The 17019-nt window shown below is 37.0% G+C and overlaps 2 protein-coding genes across 7 annotated transcripts in view; one reads left to right on the top strand and one right to left on the bottom strand.

Annotated features, from left to right (window-relative positions):
* The window catches only part of LOC119654184, a 189054-nt gene that overhangs the window by 18814 nt on the left and 153221 nt on the right, over positions 1-17019 (bottom strand). For all 6 annotated transcript variants that reach the window (XM_038059374.1, XM_038059375.1, XM_038059376.1 and 3 more), the window contains one exon: positions 13151-13254. In XM_038059374.1, the coding sequence (XP_037915302.1) occupies positions 13151-13254 (104 nt within the window). The remainder of the gene's footprint in view (positions 1-13150; positions 13255-17019) is intronic.
* Positions 3288-5443, top strand: LOC119654185 (insulinoma-associated protein 1a). The gene is made up of 2 exons (XM_038059380.1): positions 3288-4008; positions 4187-5443. Exons 1-2 carry the CDS (start codon positions 3650-3652, stop codon positions 5157-5159), a joined length of 1332 nt encoding a protein of 443 aa, XP_037915308.1. The 5' UTR covers positions 3288-3649; the 3' UTR covers positions 5160-5443.

The raw sequence follows: 17019 nt of genomic DNA, 5'->3' as shown, positions 1-17019 counted from the left end.
GATTATATATAATAGGGGAATCTCGAATTTCCTACCTTCCAATTATGGAGCGAGCACAACCCATTAAATTGAAATTTATAGATCCTTCTCTCCCCAAACTGTGCCGAATTTCTTAAATTACCTTTTCAGTAATAATTTCTAATTACTCTTAAAATTACGAAAAGCAAATAATAACCTCAAAACATTACAATAAATCATTTTAATATTAATTGGAATCTCTGCTACCCTCAATTGCCTACACAAGTGCACGTTTGTTTTCCCTTCCAATGTTTGATTGATTCCTTTTATTATATATATTTCCTCCCTTCCAAAGAATATTTGAACTATCAAACGATTTTCAAGATGAAATAAAGGGAAAAAATCACGATATCAACCACCGTCGCCTCTATTAGCTTTGGGCTGCTTTCGAATTCTCTCAAGACAAGAGCCCCTGCAAAGGAAGGAGCAGCACATATACAGCGGCGGAGGGTAAAAAAAACTAGAAGGAACTGCTGAAAATTGTTTGCACAAAATCCCATTTATTGAATTAAAAATTTCTACCTTCTTTTTCGTTTTACAGTCGTTCGCTTTCGTATTTGCTTAGGAATTCACTTAAGTTATTTTCGAATTGTACTTCGACATTAAAAATCGGCAACGAAAGGACAGTATCGCGGTTCACAAAACGGTGAAAATCTTAGAAATAACAATAAAATCAATTGATAGCTGGTCGAATAAATATTTGTTTCGATTGAATTTCATAAAATATGGAAATTGTAAAAGGAATGCTCTTCAATTCATTGACTTATATTGGAATTAAGTTGGGTGGAATAAACAAAACCACGAATCCGTGTAAGACCCCCGCAAATAAGTTTGAATTTGTGCTTTTTTTAAGACATAATGCGGAACAAAATTGCAGATGTTACAATGAAATCTAATCCCAGAATTCATACACATCTCTTCTCGTCTTCGCTAGTATTTTCTTGGAATTATTAAGGTACTCCATTCTGCTAAATATGTAACCAAACAGACAACACTTTTCCGAAATTATAATAATTATACAGACAATGTAAATTTACTCATAGAAATGCTTTGAATTTGAAAAAATTCAAAGTAAATTGACCATTTCTCAATTATTGAATGAAAAGTGTTCAGTTCTATGGAGTAATAGCATTCCTCCTATGCCCACTAGAGAGCATAATATCAAAGGTACCGAAAAATTGGTCTACTTGGAGCATATTGGTTCTCACTTCCATTCGGATCAAGCTTCCGACCGAAACAAGTGGTGGAATGAGACAATGGCATTACGAAGTGTAGTGATTCACCTCATCCACCAATATATCATTCCTTACATTCTACAAATATTGTATGAAACGGTTAATTATAATGAAAACCAAATATTTACACAGCAATTTCATCGTTCCAGATACTTGGTCCTCCGTCTAAATACTAACCACTTCCAGCAACGCTTAACATCGGTGATCAAATAAGTGCTAATTTTTTTTTAGTCACCCTATCAAATCTATCAGTCCAATTGTTTCCATATCTTCGTAATTGTTGGTAATTATTCTTCTGTTTCTGTGAAATTTTGAATTCTACCAAACATAGTTATACAAATGAACGAAAGCCAGTTTTTTTGGTTCTAAACTCATTTCATGTATTAAGCATCTGCGGCCGAAAACGGTGAGAGCACTATTTTGAAGAGTAATTTAATAAAAAGTGATATATGATAATTTTTATCGTTCAAATAAAACATACAAACTAGGAAGAATTTTTCGAGATTTGTTTTAAACGGTATTCCATATTTTTTCTGAGTTTTAATTTTGAAAACTATTCGTCGTATCATGGATTGGTAAATGCAAAGCATTATTTCAATATTCGCGATAGACAAACCCTCCCATTGAATCTTTATCAAGCTATTCAGAGATCTTCGATATTTGTTCGGTACAAAGTATCGATTCAAAATCATCTGGGTAAAAATCCATGAAGGCTTTTTCTTTTAAAATCTCTCAAGTAAAATTATGGCAAGCTCTTTTGAAAGACCAATTCTTTGGCAAACAAGCTCATATGCTGAGATATGACTGTACTTGCAAAAATTTCGATTCTGAAATTTATTTCGAACTGCCCATAGTTAATAGTTTTTTCTATGTAAAGTTTAGAAAGAATTCCTTCTTAAATGACCGAACAATTTCAAAGGCTCTAATGATTTTCGAGCGGTATCAAGCATCACCCTGGGATCTGATCTTGCAAGAATATCATAACATATTTCTCTGTGAATTGCTGCTTTCAGATGTATGTTTGGAAAAACTCCGAATGGCTAATTTTTGATAACCACCATTTCATATCTGTCAACACGGTTGTCAGGCGACTCGATGTTTTTTGAATTCCACATAGCCACTAATTCACAATTGCATGACCAATGAGTTGGACTCAAATTTTTCACGGTGTATTGTAGATTTACTTTTTATTGTTAAATGTTGATGGCTTCAACATTTTCCAAACTCTTGACCAGAATTCCTAGCATTTTAGATTTAATAATTGGGAATTAAAGTCAAAAAATGTTCGACATTCTGCCATGTCTTAAGGTGCACAACAAAACGTTAACCTATTCGAATCAAAATTTTGTGAAAACCTTAAAATTCAACATAAAGTCATTCTGTTAACTGTTACGTGGGCAGGGTATACAATGCCAAAATCTCCACCAAACTTCGTGTCAGTACACCGATTTTAAAAAGACTTTGTTTGTATCATTCCAAACATATTCAACTTATTGCAACTGTTACATCTCAGAGATAGTTACCCATATCTATAGATTTTAGACGATGCAATCACAGTAAGGTGCGCTTACTAACACACGTGGACTGACCTCGCTACCCATCTGAACAAAGGCCAAAGAAAAACACTTTGGCGAAATGAAGTTATCAGAGTAGTGAATCGGAAAAATTAAATCCTTATTAATCTTGAGCCTACTTTAAAGAGACAAGAGAATCAATATTAGTGCTTGCAGGAAGCTCAAAGACAATTATTAACAACACAATAAAAACATTGCTGTCATACACATATTTCAATATATTTCACCCACTATTAATTTGAAATCATTGTACTTCATCTTTTCGCAATGATTAACAGCTATTACCACGTCTTTTCATTCTTTTCTGCATTAAATTAATCTTCTCCAAAGTAAAATTATCCCCATTCATAGAGAATGTAAACAAAACCACATTGCATGCCTGGTCGTATAGGAATACTAAGAGAACTCCGAAACGCATGGAAGGAATCTCTTTCTAAGCGCAGGCAATCAAACTGGCAATAATACACTGAATAACAGGAATGCTCAACCATCAAACGTTCGTGGAAGAGAAATCGCATCAATTCGTCAACGAAGAGAGAAAGTCAAGAGCACCCGACATCCATCGTGAGTTCCATTCAGTTATGAGTTATGACTTGATAAGGGGAGGAAATCTGTTAAAATATGACCATCGAGTGGCGCCTCGATGGGGTACCGTTCTTGAACAGTTATCTCAATATAAGATCTGGTAGTTAATTGGACACCCATTCAGTTCTATTTTCGTCCTCCATAAGTTCGGTTCACTCAAAAATTGGTCTCTATCTCTCGGTTTTGTGAAGTGCCGTTCATTAGTGGAAGCTTCGCGGGTGCATTGTATAAAAAAAAATGTTCACAAATTGGTTAACGAGTCCTACCTCGGCCGCTATTACCGCTCCGCCTAACCTCATTACTACACCGCCTGATGTGATCCTTGAGGTAGGACCCTCGCATAGTACTCGTTTTATGGCGCATAGTGTCTTGCTCGCAATGCATAGTGGATACTTACGTTCAGCAATGCGCTTAGATGAAAATGGTGTCCCTAATCCAGAATTACCCATCTTCTTGGCAAATGTAACTCCTGAACAGTTCGCTCCGCTTTTTACTTATATGTATACTGGATATTTGGATTTAAATATTGAAAACATTTTCGGAGTACTTTTGGCGACACATGTCCTTCATATGCCGCGCGCTTTAGAAATTTGCAGGTGAATATTTTCTTTCCATAAGGACTTAAGAGTCATTACTGTGGATGTCTTGAATTACATTTGGCTACTTCATTATTCCAAGTAAAAAGACATTCTGCCTTAGGCTCTGTATATTTTAGTCAACATGAAATTTTAATTAATCGTTAAGTATGTACTAAATAATTGGCACTCTTTCTAGGGCATTTCTATCCCGAACCCAATCAGAAGGATATTTAGCCAATGGATTTCTTGCTCATATTACGGAGACTGCAACGTGCAATAAAAATCCCAGTTCCAGTCCAGTCAAAGTGATTCGTCCAATAGCCAGTAAACCTGCCATATCCAATTTAGGATTTATCGTCCCTCCTATGCCACATATCTCCCTTCCTAGTACCGACACACCATTCCGTTCATTTAGCACCCAACACAACTATCAAAACTCATCAACACCCACTCCTAAAAATCCCAACAACGAGAGAAAGAACTCCTCATCTCCCATTGCCACCAACTCTAAACTAGCCTCGTCCACAAAAGACACAACTTCCACAAAACGGGGCTCCAAAAACAAAACCCTAATAGTAGCTGAGAAACCAAAAAAACTTACTGAATCCGATAAAACTATTGTAGTGCGAAAAGAAAGTGAAAGTGAAAATAAGACAATTATCGATGTAGCAAGTTGTGATGGTCCTGTGAGGTTTCAACGAGTTCTCAATGACGCTTACGGACAAGTGGTATCACCCGAGAACTCTGTAACCGGCCCACAACGAACTCACAAAAGTGTTTCAATATCTTTTCATCAACAAATGGCTAAGAACATACGGCAGCAACAGTCGAACGAAGCAGAAAATTCCGATTCCAAAGGACATAAACCATCCTCGAGCGAAGTTTTTAATTGTGTCTACTGTAAACACACCTTCAAGTCACAATACTGTTATCAAAAACATGCTAGGCGACATCTCAATCCGCTTTCACTCGATATTGCTCTCCACGAGACTGCAACTAAGGACGAGAAAGTTGCTGTTAATCCGAAGGACATGAAACGCGAGGTGAGACCATTAGATATGAATGTGCAGTACTATCCGTGCAAGACGTGTGGAAGTAAATTTCCCAGTTACTATTTCGTTCACAAGCATCGTAAGATGTGTCACGCTAATGAGGAGAGTAATCAATAAAGACGTGTTTGATTTTGCTATTAAACAAGTCCTTGACATATCCAAATTGGACACATCATTGAAATATCCAAAGAACATATTAGTACATAGTTTATTGTGATTGTGTTAAATGCATTGGGATCTCGAAAACCAGAAAATTATTGGACTCAATTGTGAATAATTGTGCTCAAGTTAGAAGCTAAATTCTGAAAAGTATTAATAATTTTTAAGATAATAACAAATGAAAATAAATAGAAGAATAAAATAAACAAAAATATCTAAGAAATTGTGTTCGTTTGTAATTCTTTGAAATTCATGTAGGTTTTGGAACAAATTGACAATGGGCACCTAATCGCTTGGTATTTTTCCCTATCGTGCATGAAAGAACCTTTTTCTACAATCGCTCATCATCATAAACAAAATGAAATTACTGTATCCTATGTTGTCGAAAGTACCACAAAATTGAATCCTTGGCTCGTTGTCAAGCGATATATCAGTTTACCCTTAGGCTGAACGAGGGGATGGGATTGAACTTCTCCCTAACACCATGCGTTGTGTCAGTGATTAACATACCAATGTAGACCTACAAAATTGGTAAATCAAGGGTCGAAAACAAGGTGAGGAGTCCCCATGACGCCAAACCAGTAGCTCCGCTCCTCAATCTAGCGCCAGAGCATAATTTCGTTTTTATACAGCAATTTCCCAAGAACAGCAGCAGTAACAATAGTCACAAAGGAAGCAAAGTTGTTCCAGGGCATCAATTCTTGAACATACAACAAGTTGACTAAGTTATGGATACCGTCAACTAAACCCGACAATCTACTTGCCCCCAAACTGCTATTAAAGACAAACACCCAATAGTAATAGGAAGATTAATATTTTATGGCAATGTCGGCACTGTCATAATTTGGAACATTTAGATTTTTAAAAAATCCTAAGCCTTTGAGAGAAGGATAGTGCTGACTAACGATAAAACTTAAGAATTTATTCTAACAGCCGAAAGTTACGATTTGCAACAATTGCGAATATTTCTTCAGCCTCCATACCGCTATTTGAACCCAAAGATCATTTCAATAATAACGATCACATCTATGAGGTAAGTTGTCGAGGAAAGTGACAATATTATATCATTCCTAAGAGAAGACTTTCTACTCAAAAATTGAAATTAATCAAGTGATTCCGTGCTTCGAAGGAATATAAAATTAAGCTACCCGTAAATCAATCGAAGTTACTTGAACAGGAAGCAGTGGCAGTAAGTCGACTCATCACTCACTATCCTAAACAATAATTTGGCTTTAGCCTAGTTTAGGCTCAAACTATTTGCGGTTTCACTTGGATATAATTCGCAGCCTTGTCGTATTTTTGCGAGTAAGAAGCGTTTTCCACCTGTTGCCACTTACGGTCACGCTGCTCCCAGGGCAGCGGTGAGGCAGCCTCTGCTCTGGACGAAATCGTATGTCCCTATTTTTAAATGCTTGGGTATCATGCCCTTAACGAGGGATCCGTGGACCAAAAAACGTGAGAGTAAGTTGCTCTCCATTTGGTCCGGTCCAACATCAAGTAGATGTGTACTTAGGATCCCTCACTATCCTAAACAATCGACTCATCAGTTCCAGAGAGTGTTCAAAAACAATATTTTAAGAGCAAGCTTCGCTCTACATTGAAGGAAGCAATAGTAGAATAAAGGCCGGTCGGTTCCTTTTAGATTTAAAACAATACATGTGAGATTAAGTCATAACTTATAAGAAAATGCCAAACAAATAACTCGAGAATAGGTTTTCCACTTCTGTTCTGTCGGTGCTCTTTTGGAAAATCACACCTGCATCTTACCGATATTTTCGCAAGCGATCTATAAAGAAAGACAAGGACACAAAAAAGCAGTAATTTTCCTGTATCCGCTAGTGACAGGTGGAGCAGGGGAGCTTGATGAGTTGAACTGGCCGCTTTGGAGCGGGGTATGCTTCGAAGATATTTGGGATTAATATAGAGCAGATTCGAGAGTGCAATGCATAAGATTTTCGTCCCGCGTGATTCGCTCATCGACGCTAGAGTGCGCGAAAATGCGGGTGAGGCGGTTCCATATTACAGGAAGTGTAAATAAGTAGGGTATGCAGGATTAAGCCCCCTCTAACGGCAGAAAAGTTCACAAACGACCTCTAAATTTCTGAGTCAGATACAATTTCTGAGTTTGATTAACACGGTCCGTTGAAAGTAGTATCATCTGCCTGATATCATCGTTAAGACTGTGCAAAGTGAATAGAATAAATAAACTAAATGCTGTTAGTCGAAAAGGAAATAAATCCAAGCCTAAATTCCTTTTTTTAATTGAACTTCGCAATCAGCGAGTTCCTCTTCTCCACTTTGTATAACAGCGTGCAAGTTCACGGTCACTTGAGTTCTTGTGGATTTGGTACCGAAGCCAAAACAAATAAGTCTGATGATACCCTTAATAATGTTCAGCGCAATACTAGCATTCCATGCACGCAATATCAGAACCTCTTTCGCCTAGAAAGACATGACCTTTCCCATCAATGAAGCAAAAAAAGTCCTAAATTTTGCTCAATTTGGGCTTGATTCGCAATAGTTTTCATTCTTTTTCATTGTCTCTTTGAGTACCTAAAAATAGGAACTCTGTCAGGACCATCAATAAACTATGTATAAACCCTTATCTGAGATGGTATATACAGAGTCTTAGGCGTTCTTTTCAATATGAGGCAATAGTTCCCACCATTGGTTCGTTACGTGAATATTGTATTGGATTGGCGCTTGAAGTCTGAAGTACCGTTGAAAAGAAAAATACAAAAAAATTATTACTATACTATGTAGTTCGAAAACGGTCTCACGCCTAGATGCCAACTCTAAAACAAAATCCTTGTAATTGAAGACGAGGCAGACCCTACATAAGATGGAACGATGGCGTAGGCCAGGACGCCAGACAGCTTTTAGGGATATCGAATTGGTGGACCCCGGCGCAAAACCGGGATGTCTGGAGTTCCTAAGGCAGGCCTAGACCGGATACCGGTTGTTGCGCCGTTGATGATGATGAATTTTTGGAAAATACCATCCTTTACTTTACAAGTTACAGTAGTTTTAGCGAAATGAAAATGAAAATCACAGAAAATCATGTTGTCCTTAGCTGAACTTAAATGAAGTTCTAAAAAACACCGATAACAACTTCAGTGACCACGAAAAGTAATTTCACATTTAGTAACTGGTGACAAAACGTGTCATATGACTCCGAAATTAAGCGCCAAAGTGACAAAGATCTGGATGAGACAAATCCGAAACGGCGAGGTTAGAGAAGTCGAAAGTGATCTCTATATTGACTTGTTGCGATACTAAGCAAATTGTGCACAAAGAATTTGTTTCCTTGGGTCAAACCACCAACGGTGTGTTTTATCTGAGTGTAATGACACATGCGCGACCAAAACATCTGAAAAGTGGAAGTTGGCGCTCAACGCTTAATAACCGATATTATATTTCTTCGGTTGTGTGTCGTTTTTTCGGCTTATTTTATAATGAAAAAAAGACAAATTTTATTTTCTAATGCCGAATAGTGAGTTTTTTATTCCTCATATACCGGTATTTCGAGGACCAGCTGTCCTCTTCCTCAGTGAGTTTTCACATATCGTATTCACCTAGTTTAGCTCGATGCTATTTCCGTTTGTTCGGAAAACTAAATTTGGCCATGAGATATCGGATAAAGAGTATTTTGAGGCCAAGTTGTTACATACAAGCCTACCATGGATTTTCCCAATCTTTTGGCTCCAGTCCTTTGCAACTGACGTCAAAATTCAGACTTAGTTTGGAAAGTACTAATCGAGGCATTTCGTTTGATCGCCCACATAGCCATATTCTATGAAAAAAAGAGCCCGCCATTTTGCAAGAATGCCCCTCCCCAACTGCTCCCTGTTCAACGTAGAACGATGCATTGGATCCGTGAGGGTGCATCGTTGCACCAATAATTGCATACTCGTTTTCCACGCCGACCGATGGACGAAGTCATAATTAAATATCGAAAAACAATTATCATTTAAGATCTGTTTCAAATTAATTGTCTCCATTTGACGCTGAATCTCAGGAAACGGATAAATGAGAATACTGACCAACAGTGGTAGATTTGGAATGAAAGTGGATTACTCCCTAACTTGTTTGTTGACAATCAACAGCAACATCAAATCTTCTGTCGCAATTCCACGTGGTACCCCCTATTCGGTAAACCTCCAGCCTCACATTTATTTGTTAGTATATTTTCAAGCAAAAGTCAAAAACCATCACAATCACGACTATCACCATAATTGTATTTTACAATGATTGCAGTGGTCATGGATGAAACGCAAATAAAAACTCGAAAATCCCCAGAGAACACAAGAACCGACTTACATATAACTGCACCAAATGAAAAAAGATTCATTTTTTTCTGAACCGCGATCATGAACGGTATCAATATAAATTGTAATTGATATCAAATAAAATGCAATCCATCGAAACGATAATCTCCATTTACGATGGAAGCGAACATCAAACGAACAGGCATCGCCATACAGTAAAACTCCCCAAACCGGATATCCCACACCTACCCTTAAATCCTACCATACATCACTGGGGCTGCCCCACTCGTGTGTGTACCAGTATATATAAAAACAAATCAACTTTTTTAATTAATCGATACAATTTGTCTACATGAATATTTTAAAAATTGAATTCAATTAACTCATCCTCGTGGTTGCTGCCATCCAGTGGCCAGAGGATTGGGGAACATGCCGAGCAGCAAGGGGAAGCAGTTGCAATATCACAGCTACATCATTTCAGTTTTTACGGGTTGGGAAAAACATTTTTATTTGGGCTGATTTTTTATGAGACCCGTAAGTTCAAATAAAAATGTAATCGTTTTCTCAATGGCCCTTAATTAAAATTTTTTAACTGCATTCAATGATGTGTGTATGCGATAGTACAGAATGTGGAAGTGGAACGCATGAAAATTCAACAAATATTTGATTGGTTGCAGTGTATTTTCGAGTCGAGTTTTGAATATTTCATTTTCTAGAATTCAGTGCGACATTAAAAACTGGGGATTAGGTCATGCAGAATCAAACTTTGCATATGAGTTATATATACTGCAGCAATTTGCCAATATAATCAGAATTTTCCCGGTCTTGTCAAATAGTGACTTTTTCAAACGTTGTTGTCTGAGGTGCATCTTCGGCCCTTAATCTATGCCTTGCAATTTGGAAGGAGAAAGTCACCGCTTAAAACCATGCCCGGCGAATGCGATTACTGTAGGACAAATTTCTTACCAGTACGTTGAAACATGTACACAAGCGCCTTTAAATAATAATTTTCTGATCAATTGTGATCACTGTGAACATCCACCGATTTGTTCAATAGACAAGCGTAGAAATCATTACCTTGTGCTCTTGCATTTCAGTTGTCAATCTACCTGGACAGTAGTCAGTGAATGATGGCTTATGTTGCCAAAAATTATACTCCTAAGATGAAATTATGGAGAACCTTACAGTGAATTCACAAAATTTAGTAATATAATATTATTAATTTTATTTAAGTCGATAATGCAGTAGTATCTACTTTACGGCCACACTTTATATAAGGGCATCGTCATGTTTTTTTCAGAATTTTCGAATGAATGGTTTCTGATAATAAATCCTGTCTTGATTCGAAACGAAAAAATTGTACAGCCCATATTTGGACCATGACAATGCAATGGCTGAGTTGGTTGAACGACAACCTCTCGATTTTGTTGTCCTGGGTTCGAATCCCAGTTCGAAACGGATGTTTGTGTTCATTTTTATGTTATCTTGCTGCTGTGAGCCTATAACCTAGATAGATAGCAGTAAGTGTGATGATAGTGACCAACTTTGAGATCATGTAATACTGAAACTTTATAGTTTCTATATCATCATCAACGGTACAACGACTAGTATCCCGTCGGGGTCTGCCTTATTAACGAACTCCAGCCATCCTGGTTTTGCGCCGAGGTCCATCAATTCGATATCCCTGAAAGCTGTCTGATGTCTTGGCCTACGCCATCGCTCCATCTGGGACAGGGTCTGCCACATCTTCTTTTCCTACCATAGATATTACCCTTCCAGATTTTCCGAGCTGGATCATCCTAACCCACATGAATTAAGAGACCCGCCAACCACAACCTATTGAGCTGGATTTTATCTGCAACCAAACGATCGTCGTATTGTTCATCACGTTCGTCTTTATATAGGCTAAGCAATCGTCTATCATCATTCTTCGAAAGATTCTTCCTCCATATACCACCCTCACCCTAAGTAAAACTGTTTCTGAATAAAATGGCGCCACAAATGGACGGATAGTAACACCGATTTGATTGATTTAAAGTTTTGCCTGATTTGCCTCCCATCTTTTTGACTAGGCAATGGCAAAGTTTTTGTATCAGCCTTTCAATTCTTGTAGGCTTTAAATTCTGGTTTCGACCATTGATACTTATGTTTGTTTGCGGTTGTAAGCTCATCATTTGAACTGCATCAAGGGTCATAATAATCAACCGGGTGATCTTTTCAAGAATGAATACATTGATGAAAACTGCTGCATTTGAAAAATGGTTTTTGGAGGTTACTTCAGCGGTACAGACAAATATGAAAAAGGACAAAGTGATCATGTAAATCTTCCTGCTCTGAAACTGTGTGCTCATGCTTACTGAAAAGGCACTCAATGCTTCTATTAATTTATTCGACAGCGTTTATACCGAAATCCATGCTTTTGACTTTTTTGATAATTGGGATCGGTCGAATGTTTCATTTGAGATGAACCACATCTTTCGACTTGGATTCCTATAAAATGTGTATATTCTATCCGTAATGCCCCCTATCCGATAAGTGTTTAGCGCCTTCAAATAAAAAAAGGTAGTCCGCAATGGCGAATTGTTGTTGTAATCAACATGCCAAAAAGTTTCTACATCAAGCAAATCGACTCCCTAGCATATCAATTACAAAAAGTCCTCCCTCCTTCTACAGTATGAAAGCCACTATACGTCCATCATCCTCCACGACGGAAATCATGCCTTATGTAACAGATCGACAGCGAAAAGGTCTCTAGCTAGACGAGTCACAGGGTTCAGCTACTTTTACATAATGCTTCTGAATCATATTAAGCTCAAAAACCATAGTGAAATTACAGTTTATGCCTTCAGAACTTAAAACGAGGACTTAAGTCGGGAAACCAGTTTTGTATATTTCTTCTATAAAGAGATTTAAGTGTGCATTTGCCCCATTAGTATGTAGCACGTAATATTTGCATATATTATATGAAAATATTCACTTTCAAGTGAAGCTTGAATTTGCCAACAAGCGTCAACTTTGACCTATTATAACTTTGCTAGTAATAGTGCAATACTACTAAACTTGCCAGGATCATGCTCTATGTTATAGCCTACATTGCTGCAAAACTTCGTGGTACTACGTTGAAATTAAGGGGAGTTTTGCAGCCAATTACTGAAATCTATAGTAATATACTATTATAAATTTTATTTGAACAGATAGCGGTATGGAGGGTATTTCGGAGCCTAGGGACCATATAGTAGCACCCTCTTCATTTTTTTTCCATTAAAGAAATGATCACTCTTAACCCCCCGTACTCCCCACTTTTCCAACAAATGTCAAAACTAAGACCGGCTTCGAAAAGTACTAACAGAGACCTTTCATGTGATACCCCGCATGAATATATTTGGTGAATAATAATAATGAACTCAGATTATTAAAGAAATGCAGACGTAGAAAATGATTTTCATCACGAAAGCGTATTTCGACAATATTTCGAATTCTCGTTTCAAGGATAATATACAGAATGCTAAAGCATTACTTTAGCTGAGCTAAATTAAGGTGATTGTTAAAAATATATTTTTTCTCCATAAACCATTCACCTATTATATATCCGGAACTGGCTCCCTAAAAACTGCCACACATTCTAGCCCCAAATTTAAAAGCCAAAATATCACTTCAATCAACTTAAAAAATAAACCTTACCTTTACTATCTGCTGCATTCGCTTCGGGCGTCTTCTCATTATTCGGCAGTAGCGACGTTTGGTTCGACGATGAATCTGAATCCAGACGAGTCTTCTTCGGCTCACTAAAATCAAAGTAAATATTTGGATTAGGCACAGAAGTGAAAAAAAGCTAAAAATCTTTCTAATTACAATTCGATAGATTTTAGAGTGCATAGTCGGGATGCATGCAATAGCTTAAAATTAAAATAAATAAAGTAAATTGAAAAGAGAGAAGGCAAAAGCGAAAATTGATTTCACCGAGAGGATAAAGGAACGCAGTGGATAACCGAATCCTTCCCTCATGCTAAATTCTCTACAGCTTTGAAAGGAAACGCTATGACGATGAGGATTTGTTTACATTTCATACTCTATGCAATTATCCGCAATTTAATGAAAATCAAAATTAATTTAATTCACAAAATGGATTTTAGGAAGGCTCTGGCATATGATGATGATTTTATGTCAATTGACTAATGAATGGAAGATCATTCGTGTGGAACATATTAGTGGATAATTGCTTTTAAAATATTAGGTAGTAATATTGGTAGCGTTCAAATTAAATCCGTATATAGAAATGAATATTAATATCCTAATTAGTAGTTGATTTGGGGCTAAATTCCTAAACGGATTGTAAATGTTGTTCATGATTGACTGGCATGGCATATCTACAATTCGTTTCTTTCTTGATGAATCAATCAACGGGAGAGTAGCTAAGTAATAGCAGTCAGGATCATTTGATACACTTCTTCAATTGGAATCCAACTAAGAATAGTATAATCCTTAAATACTAATGTATTTTTGATACGTAAAAGACATATCCATTCGTTGTCTCAAATTCGAACCAATTGGAAAGTTAACAGTCATTTTCAGAAACTGAATTAAGTGATCCCATTTCCGCTTTTTCTCGCTTTCATTATTTGCACACGTTCCAGAGTGTTGGCTGACTATACAAGATAATACACGGCGCCTCCCGGCAATTCAGGCCAAGATGTTACGTTAGAGAAGTGGCGTAACTTGATATTTGATCATCCCAAATGACGATAACCGCGATCGCAATCATGGTCAAATCACGCTAACGAGAACTCATTTCCCAAGATTGGTCTGAACATCAAAGCCGATGGGAAACGACCAAAAGGCCGTCCGAAACAACGATGGCTTGATATGCTAGATGGTGATTTGAGAGCTTTTCGACTACACCCAAATCAGGCCTTGACCAAACAAAATGGCACAATCGATTAAGATGAGCCAAACTCGCTTCTGAACGGGACAAGCGCTGAAGAAGAAGTATGTTCATAAAGAACATGTGCAAGTATGCCGCTAATATGTTCTTATTTCTAAACATGAAATCTAGAATTTGAACCCTCTAGTATAAAAGTTCGGTCCCAATTGCATTTTTGGTTTAGACCGCATTAAACTCAGAATGAACTGTTTAAGGAAAATGAGTATCAATTAAAGAGGAAATACTTCAACTCGATATTTCTAGGCTTTTATAAGAAGAGGCCCAAATTGAGCCCAGCCTGCCAGTTTGAGACTCATGGCAATGTCGACGGGCTACCTAGAATAGGATCAACAAGAAGCACCATTAAAGCACAGAACAAGACCATTATCGCTTTGTTCACGGAGTCCCCAGCATTATCTTTGGACAAAACAAAAGAAAAATTGCGGAAACAGAATATTGCTATCAAACATAATCAGAAAAAAACTTCAAAAATTGGGTATTTTTTACAAGAGCGCTGCAAGCAAAAATCCGAAAAACCTCTTAATTAGGCCAACGAAAATTCCAACCGAGATTGGAGCTATGTAATATTGACAAACAAATCGGCTTTTACGATTAGTAGTTGCTGGAAGTAAGATTGGTCAAAAAAGAGAAAAGATTTTGCAATGGAAGTTTAAACATCTAGTAAGTGTAAGGATGATTTTCTCAACAAAGATTCAACAAAAACCAGAAAATCATGCTACCGAAGCTAGCAAAAATCACGCAACTAAGCTAAAAAACAATGTTCAGGAACCGTAAGCCAGGCAAACTTTTTAGAAAGGACTTCATTCCTAGCATGGATTTAAGATCATGTCAACCTCTAAAACACCAGCAGAAGGTGGATGACCATAAAGTGTTTTTATCTATACATCACTGAGCCCTGTTAATGTGGCTAGCCTAAAATAACGCCGTGTCCTGTTGTTTTATATGTTGACAGGCATGATCTTTGTTTTGTAAGGAACACAAAATCGAGAATTAACAAAACTTGCGTTTAGAGCGTTTGAATAAAGTGGTGTGGTAAAAAATCCAAAACAGTTTTCTTTAACTTTACTAGAAGTTTTTTGATTAATTTGCAAATATGAATATTTCGATTGCTATTTGTCGCATTCCTCAGTCTATAAGAGCAGTAAGTGGAAAGCGTTTTGGATCTTTATCCACTTTTCAAAAAAAAACCTTGGCCGAATCTGATTACTTCCATCATCAATCGTTCTTCATTGCAAAGAAGAGGACTGAAGAGGTCCGAAAAGGATAAATTAGACCCGCTTTCAGAAACTACCCAACCAAAAAATCTATTCAACAAAGTATCTATTCCTCAAAATACCCTACCTTATGATATCTGTTCAAATAAATTAATAAATAGCATATTATTTTATTTGAGAAATTTACTACGAACCGCCATTAAGCTCACTCTAAATGCAGCAATATAAGTTTAAGTATGAAGCAACATACTGGGAAGTTTAGTGGCAATCCTACTATTATTAGGTTATATTAGGACCACGTGAAATTGTTACTCCCTACCTGTCTATTCCACACCGTATATACGCTACGAGCTATGCATAACCAGAAACATTATGTACTCAAAGATTCTAACATAAAAAATCAACATAAGCTTTCATCTCTAAAGCAGGAAAATTCCGGTTTCCGATTTATTTTCTTCTAGGAATTGTTTAAAGGCATAACGAAACATAATCCAAAATTAGGGCCATGAAAATTGAGACACTGCGCTATCGAACTTTAACATTGTCCCGAATTTGGGACGAGGTATTAAATCCAATATTCTATAATTTTAATTACTGACTGCATGAGATTCCAATTATTCATATGGCACCTTTGTGACTTTAATAGTGTCATAAGCTATTCATCGGGATTGTGAAGGATTTTTTTCAATACATCAAAATTCAATAAAGCAAACTGCCCCATTATTGATACTTTTACCGGTGCAAGACAAATTATAAATTATCAATTTCGCGTTAATATCTGATGCATCAATTGTGTAAAAGGCTGCTCCCTAGTAGTGGTTCTAGGGTGTTTTAGAGGGGTATTACGAATTATCTGCTTACAACTTCGAATTGCAGTAAAACCCAACAAACATTCCAGATTATAGGATGCGACGAATATGAAATGACTAAAAAGATACTCGTGAAGGAGCCCACCCATCACTTCAGATCCATTATTAATGACAGCCTACATGTAACCCAATAAATTTAATATAAAAGGAAGGTATTCGGAAATAATATATTCTGCCTTCAAGCTTCATTTATATGTATATTGTCGGATAGAGATGTCAGTCTCTTACTTACGAACTAATTCCAGGCTTGACCCAACGCATACTTGTTTATTTCTAATACAATAACTCTCGTTCAACATACCACTTCTCCAAATCCCCGTCTAGTTTAGGCTTTCAAACAAGAAAAGATTGACCTTTACAGTGTCCCTTGTTGATTAGTAATTTGTATACCCTGAGGTGGTAATGACACCCTGTTATTGGAAAAATGATGTTGCAATTTTTATAAATTTTAAATCGCTCCACTTGCCATATTTAGACAGAGTGCCAGTTGCATTCGGGCGGGTCCATTAGACAGTGTCTCGAGGT

The sequence above is a fragment of the Hermetia illucens genome, chromosome 4 (genome assembly GCF_905115235.1).
Source record: "Hermetia illucens chromosome 4, iHerIll2.2.curated.20191125, whole genome shotgun sequence".
In the NCBI taxonomy this organism is placed as follows: Eukaryota; Metazoa; Arthropoda; class Insecta; order Diptera; family Stratiomyidae; genus Hermetia; species Hermetia illucens.
The sequence above is the reverse complement of the archived record's forward strand: the minus strand, read 5'-3'. Positions and strand labels throughout refer to the sequence as shown.